At 36.6% G+C, this 7,709-nt stretch overlaps 1 protein-coding gene across 1 annotated transcript; it reads left to right on the top strand.

Moving 5' to 3' along the window:
- On the top strand, window positions 1-3,701 carry LOC124414916 (E3 SUMO-protein ligase ZBED1-like). The gene is made up of 8 exons (XM_046896082.1): window positions 1-22; window positions 171-275; window positions 535-646; window positions 1,156-1,411; window positions 1,491-1,536; window positions 1,616-2,671; window positions 2,804-3,139; window positions 3,670-3,701. The coding sequence occupies exons 1-8, from the start codon at window positions 1-3 to the stop codon at window positions 3,699-3,701; spliced, it is 1,965 nt and encodes a 654-aa protein (XP_046752038.1).
- Window positions 3,702-7,709: the final 4,008 nt, after the last annotated feature.

The raw sequence follows: 7,709 nt of genomic DNA, 5'->3' as shown, positions 1-7,709 counted from the left end.
ATGAATGATGACCGTAACCGTGGTAAGTACTTTCACATAACCTCTCATTTTTTCTCAGGTTTAAAAAAAATTTTCAATGCTACTGGGAAAAATTTAATTAAATCTTGAGTAAGAAAAATAAATTTAATACCAGATTAATCTAAATTATTTTTGTTTTATTTCTTGAGTAGAAGAGGATACGAAGACATTTCAGATGTGGTTCAAAATCAATCAACCGGACGCTGATTCATACAACATATGTGGTTTAACAGCAGCTGAATATTCGAGACTTAAGCGTATGTACATAATATTAATAATAATAATAACAGTAATGATGATAAAGTTAATAATAATTATTATTTTTATTCCTGGTTACAAATCCTGATTAAATCCTATTTAGAGCGATGGAATTCAATTATTTTCTGATTAAATCCGATTTGTTTCAATTAGAAAATAATCCAAATTCTATTCTTGTCAATAGGTTGCAATCGGAATTTTTAACCACTGATGTGTATTATGATTTTAATAATCTTTTAATATCTTTCACATTTTCAGACAACGATAAATATGCTTACAAATTCGTGAAAGAAATGATCAACTCTTGCAGAATAACTGTTCCAGATAATGTCATTAAACACATCTGGAAGTCTTTCGATGATATGGATTAGTATGTATATTCCGAGATTTTATGAGAATATTTTTTTATTACTTTGTGCTGTCATATCTAATCATTATTTTCCTATTCTCTTTCCAAACCGATCTTCTTAAGTATCCACCTGAATCCAATCCTGACAATGAAGATGAAAATTCTTCATCCAAAACTTTAAGTTCCTCAGCCAAAACAGTAACCCAGTCTGCTATTCCTAAAAATACTGTCTTACCCAGCGAGCCTCCATTATTTAATAAATCCAAACAAGTTTCTCAAACCACACATTCCAATAACAGCGGTAAATGTTTTACTTTGTTTAAATACCTTGAAAGCTATAACTATACATTGATTGAAAATTAATTTTTGAATTATTCATCCTTTCGTAGCTAATGGTTTATTGACTCCCGATCCTGGTAACTCATCAATGTATGTCATTATTTTATTTTTATTTAACTGTACCAATGGTTTCATTCGTATTTATTGCAGTGTACAAAATGTGTTTTCATATTTTTATTCACTTTTTATAGCTCCAAAAATAGAAGTAAAGTTTGGGACTATTTCGCTACGATTGATTCCAATTCTGCGCGATGCAAATTTTGCCAGAGTGTTATAAAAACCTCAGGAAATACATCAAATTTACGTGGACACCTTCATTCAAAGCACAAACTGTGTATTCCGACTGATCTACAATTAAATACCAAAAAACGCTCTATCGCAACAGTTGCACAGGCCTCTAGCACTACTGTCGAAAATAAAAAATCAAAAACTGAAACTCAAATGTCGGTATGTACAAAATCTTACGCATTCAATTAACTGATAAATTGAATATTTAATCAACACTTCTTTTGTTTTATGTTCTCAGAGGAATCCTGTTCTTGACTTGTACAAAAAAGTGAATTCTTATGCAGGTTAATTTATAATGTTTGACTTTATATTTATTTATAATAAAAATTTTCATTCATACTAATTTTATAATATGTTATACAGATGGAGGTGTAGAAGCTGAGAAGCTGACTAATTCTTTACTTTATATGATGGCAGTTGATCATATGCCACTCCGCTGCGTTGAAAAAAGGGGCTTACAAAAGTTTTTAAAGACCGCAAGACCTCATTACACTATGCCCAGTCGCAAAACTATGACTAAGTTAATGGTTGACAAATATGATGTCCTAAAAGCAAAAGTCATGACTGAACTAAATACATGCCCATTTTACTCTATTACGTGTGATATTTGGACTGACAATTCACAAAAAAGCTACTTGGGTGCAACTGCGCATTATTTATCTGAAGATAATTTAGAAATAAAAAGTATAAATCTTTGTGTTAAAGAACTGGATGTCGAGCATAACGCAGAAAATATATCAACAGCTTTATTATCTATTTTTGAAACGTTTGACTTGCAAAAAAATAAAATAACTGCGGTGATAAGCGACAGTGCGTCTAATATGGTGAAATCCATCAATGACATTTTTGCACCGGACAAAGACAAACGACTCCCATGCTTTGCTCATCGTCTGTCTCATGTGGTTCCTAAGGCTATATCTAAAATGCCAAATGTCAAAGCAATTATTGATAAAGTTAAACATATTGTCACAGTGACAAGAAAAAGTGTACCTGCTTCTGACGAATTAATAAGGCTACAAAAACGTGATGGAAAATCAGAAGGAACTGCTCTGAAATTCCTTCAAAGTGTTGACACAAGGTGGAATTCCACTTTTGACATGCTCGAAAGATTTTTACTTTTAGAAAACTATGTATATCCTGTAACTTCCAAATGTGGCAATCCTCCTCCGATGTTAAGCCACGAAGAAACGTCAATTCTGAGAGATCTTGTTCGTTTAATGCAGCCTATAATGATTATTATCACTCAAATAAGCGGCAATTCCTATTTAACAAGTAGTATCATTATACCAGCCATTGCTGTTGTGGAAAAAGAAGTTAGCATATCCAAACCAAAAACAGAATTTGGAAGCACATTTAAAGCTCATCTACTTACTGAACTTGCAAAACAATTCAATGATATTGAATCATTCAAAACATTATGTATCTCAACTATATTAGATCCACGTTTCAAGAAATTACATTTTTAAAAAGCGATATCTGCCTCGAATGCGATGGATCTTATAAATAGACGAATGAAGTCTTTTAAAAACTCTGACGCGAAATCAGTTCCAGGCGTTTCAGCTACAACAGCTACTGAGGACTCAAAAGCTGAATTGTTAAATAAAAATAATATTTGGCGACATCATGATGATCTTGTAGCCAAAACAAGTGCGACAGTTTATACAACGGATGGATTGACATTTGAACTCAAGCAATACATTTCTCAACCAGTCATTCCAAGAGCTGAAAATCCCCTGAAACATTGGCAGTTATTAAAACCTTCTTATCCAAATCTTTACAGAGTCGCGATGGAATATTTTTGCGTTGTTGGAACATCTGTTCCATGCGAACGGCTTTTTTCTGAAGCTGGAAAAGTAAAGACTGACGATCGAAATCGTCTTAGTGGAAGTAATTTAGACAAATTACTTTTTTTAAGTAGTTTAAGTACTGAAGACTGGGGTTTATAATTTAACCCATTTGAGACCATATTATTGCTGAAAATATGTCAATGGACTTAATCCTAGACTAGATGCTGCTCATATTAGTGGGAAAAAATTCATGAAACGATGGTACTGTTCTATTAGTTCGTTATTATATATCACTGTTGCATTTTCGAAGCTAAAAACTTGATAAACAAGCTATTTACATTTAAGTCTATGTACAGTCTTCGTTTATGTCATACCACAAGGTTGTGATGTTAATTTTTTATTAATATTGGTATACGATAGATTCCTATTGTAATTATTCCTTTGGTCTAAAGTTATAATTTCAATGTCAGTATTCTCTTAGTGGATTTCCTAGAAAATTATGGGAAACGAAACTTAATATTAAAATATTTAATTTCTTTAGAATATGTTTTTGTTTAAATGAATAATATTATTTTTGTACTCATTTTTCATATAAAATTTTCATTGTCTCACTTGTATTGTATTGTTCAGTTTGTACAGTGAATAGTGAATACGAAGTTTGATGATAAATCTATATTTTCAATTGAATTTCCCGCTGTTGATTAGAATATTTAATTAATTCAATTTTACTTGATCTAATTTACATTGAATTCTTATATTTTATACTTATTTTTAACAATGACAATTTGAAATTTTCGCGCTTAATTTGCTTTCTACAGTTGTAGCTAGAATTTTTTAAATTTTCGCGCGTGTTCTCACCATCGATGTTAGTAATCGATGTTATCAGAAGAACATCGATTGTTCGATGGTGAGGAATTGAAAAAATCGATGTTACGATGTCGATGTTTTTTACTAACATCGCCCATCGCTAGTTCTATGTTGGCGCTACGAAAGTGATGTTTTGTAAGCGATTTTGGTGTTAGATGATTTTGAGGCGTTGTGTATACTCACTGGACGACGAAACATTGCAGGCAAATGTAGCCTGGTACATTTTTTCCACGGACGGCACTAACTGTGCCGCAACGAACTCGAGCCCACTGCTGGGCAAAGTGTTCTCGCAGAGGCTCGCCGGTTAGCCGTCTAAGGTCGGTCCAGTCGAGTTGGGCCGCAACTACAGCAACGTTGTTGTTCAGGTGGAAGTCTGACATGATGAAGGAGATTTTATGACTGTGGATTTTTGCTGGCGAACCGCTTTTATACAACGATAATGCTAGGGTGGGGTGAAAAGATCTTAGGGATCGTGTTATTTTGAGATGCGCTAAATCGCGAAAAACCGACAGGTTTATGCGAAGGGGTTACTCGGGCGACATTGTAAGTTTTTCGCGAAAACAAGGTGATTTTGGACGACAGGTTTATGTGGAAGTTAAAATCCGCCTCGGTGTATTAATTGGGCAGCTGGCCAGACGCAGCTGAACGGAGGTCTACTTACCATTGCACTCTCTAATGGTAATCACACGCGATGGTAATCACCCACTGATAATAACACTCACGGGGGTTGAGAACCACGGCCACACACACACGCACACACGCACACACGCACGCGCACACACACACACACACACACACACACACGCGCGCGCGCGCGCGGACCGACGCGCGGTGAGCCAGAACCAACATATCCACGTTAAGTCAGCTTAGGCCGGTCACACGGACGCACGCACACCTCACACGGACACATGGACACGCGGTGATCCAGAACCAACATACTACTGCTACTCAAACAGTTCTCGGAATCGTCCGACAAGTCGCGACTTGACGTCGAGAGGCCTGCGTCCATCGGTTTTCGGCGCGTCGTTGAATTCTGGAAGGTTCTGAGCGCTTGGTGGGAGAAATATGGTATAGAAGCCTGAATTTCAGAACGTTATTCTTACAACGATTCTCCAGCTCTCATGAAGAGAACCTCCGACAAAGCACAACTACGCCGGCGAATTGATCTGTTCTTAAAAAATCTTGAAGACTTGAAAAAAATCGTTTATCAAAAATCTGAACTTAACAAAGTGACAAAGAAGTTAGAAAGTTTGAAATTGTGAGAAAATTAACATCAACAATGGATTTCACAAAATTGAACCAAATTGGCAAACTGCGAGAATTCCTACCAACGAGGAAGCTATCCGACTTGGAAGTTTTGAAAAATTACCGAATCACAAGTGTCAGGAGGGTACAGACTCGATTTGGTCAACGGGTGGTCGTCGATGTGGATGCGACGTTCAGCGTCTTTCTCCCGGCACGCATGGCGAAGGTACTTTGCGAGGACGACGGTCTGATGCAGAACTTGGTGCAGGCTGTCGAGGAGAATCGCTTGCTGCTGAAGTATCTGGGCGGTCAATATAACCTGGTGGAATTCACCGATGCGTCTACTCTCGAATCAGTCTGCACTTAATTTAAGTTTTCGACATTTAAGCAAAATTATGTGCATTATTGTTTTAAAGAATATATTTATCCACAAAATTACAAAATACTATTACTACTACGACTGTACTACGACTGTACTACTACTCCACACATGATTATAATGAGGGGTCTGTCGAAGGCTGTTACATTATTCTGAAACACACACAAACACAACAAAAACTGTAACTTTAGAAAATTTTAATATATCCTAGAATCACGTAAGTTTTGTAGTTTTTATTGTAAAATAAAGAAACCAATTCATCAAACTTGTTATAATGATATCACACCATTGTCCAAATAATTGAAATAAAAATTTTATCAGCGAACGAACGAATTACGTAAAAAATTATGATATAACTTAATCTTACACTTTGAGGAATAACCACGAACCATCCCCCACTCTTTCCAAGCGGGCTGTCACACCCGCTTGGTAAACAAAAATATCGTTTCGGTCCCCATCGACATAGATCATAATGGCAAGTTGAACCGATCGAACGAGGAAGCCTCGAGGTAGGTGCTCAGCCCATTCTCGAGGCACTTTCACGTTCGGCAGAATGTGGACATACTTCATTTCTGAGGAAAAAAATAATTCCGTTGGATATCCAAAGTCTCGATTGCCCATCACACACAGACGAAAAAATTTCGATATTCTGATGAAACTCACCGATATTTTGTTTTTTTGAAACGATTCTTTTTTTCGAATTCCCGAGGGAAAAAAATCTGAAAAAGGCACACACGTTGAATTGTTTCTCTTCGTTCAAGTAAAATCCAAAGTTGTTGCACATAAACGTAAAAAACTTTGTAACTGCATTGATTTCGATCACCCACCTTGACACTTTGACAGTTCGACTGCGAATGATTTCATCAGGCTTATGGAACACCCCACTCTTCGTGCAGTTTCTTCAAGTGTTTAGGTTCACAATTAAACCCATATGAAATCTCAAAGTGGTTGACACTTGTCGGTTACGTTTGTAAATTCCCGCTGTCTTACTCTTCTCTACTGAACAAGTGCAGAGGTCTCGAAATCGTAAACCTGACACCACTGGCAAAGTAAAAACATCCTCATCGCGCGCTTAGAGAACGATATCTACTAATACTATCGCACTACCACAGCTCTGTCTTGTACATGAAGCGCGTGAAACTTCATCGTCGAGTTCCAAGAACTGTCTTACCATCTTACACGAGCAGCAGATTCGCTCGAAAAAGATCTCAAAATTTTCGTTGAAGAATATTGTTCGCTAAGGTTCGATGATATGTGTGAGTCACGATGTACCATAAAAGGGACCGCGTCGGCGTAGAGCAATCATTACGAAGCAAGCTTTGCAACGATAACTCTTGTCAAGTGTGCGATTAAGAAAGAAACAAAAATGGATTCCAAAAAGTGTTTGAGCGAGAAATCTTCATCGACCGAGGTTCAAAAATGGATGCGATTTGCAACCCAAAATACGAGGCTTCTGAACAAAATTTTACGGAAGAACGCCTCGACGATCGGGGAGAAGACACGGATTTTGACAACGATCGGAATATTTAAATCGTTGACTGCAAAATTCCAACAGTTTCGAAAAGTAGGCGACGGATTACAAAGCCGACGGCGGAGCGATCGAGTAAAATGGGAAGATTTGGAGACGGCGTTCGAGCGTGGAATTAGAACGGGTGCTGTAATAAATCTGCAACACAAAGATTTGGGTGTGTTTTTGAAAGATGCCAAACACCTGGTCGTTGCAAAACTCAAGAACATGCTACGTAAGACGGGAAAATTGAAAGCCGACTGTGTTTTATCCTGTAAATTTAGTGTTAAGAATGTTACGTGGGAGGGTGGACGTGAGAAGAGCGGTAAGAGTTTACGACTATTAAGGATAATAATCGATTATGCACCCACGTAACAGCACTGAATAAAACTTAAAAACTAAGGAAGACCTACCTTTCGGTACGCCGGTATATGTAGGATCGTGTTGCTATAGTCCTATACAGGTCTGTGAGATTGATTTAAATAGGTTGAGGCTAATTTGTAATAGTGATAATTTGATCCTGAAATTGAGAAAGGTTGTTGTTCGAAATAAACGGGTTATTTGATTTAACTGGTAAAATATAGAATATATTCTTCAAACGATTTAGAAAATGATAAGGGTTGAAGTTATAAAAAGGTTACATATAATTTGTTGTTATAACATAAAATGATA

This window comes from Diprion similis, chromosome 14 (assembly GCF_021155765.1).
Source record: "Diprion similis isolate iyDipSimi1 chromosome 14, iyDipSimi1.1, whole genome shotgun sequence".
Taxonomy (NCBI): domain Eukaryota; kingdom Metazoa; phylum Arthropoda; class Insecta; order Hymenoptera; family Diprionidae; genus Diprion; species Diprion similis.
This window is presented reverse-complemented; position numbering and strand designations above follow the sequence as displayed.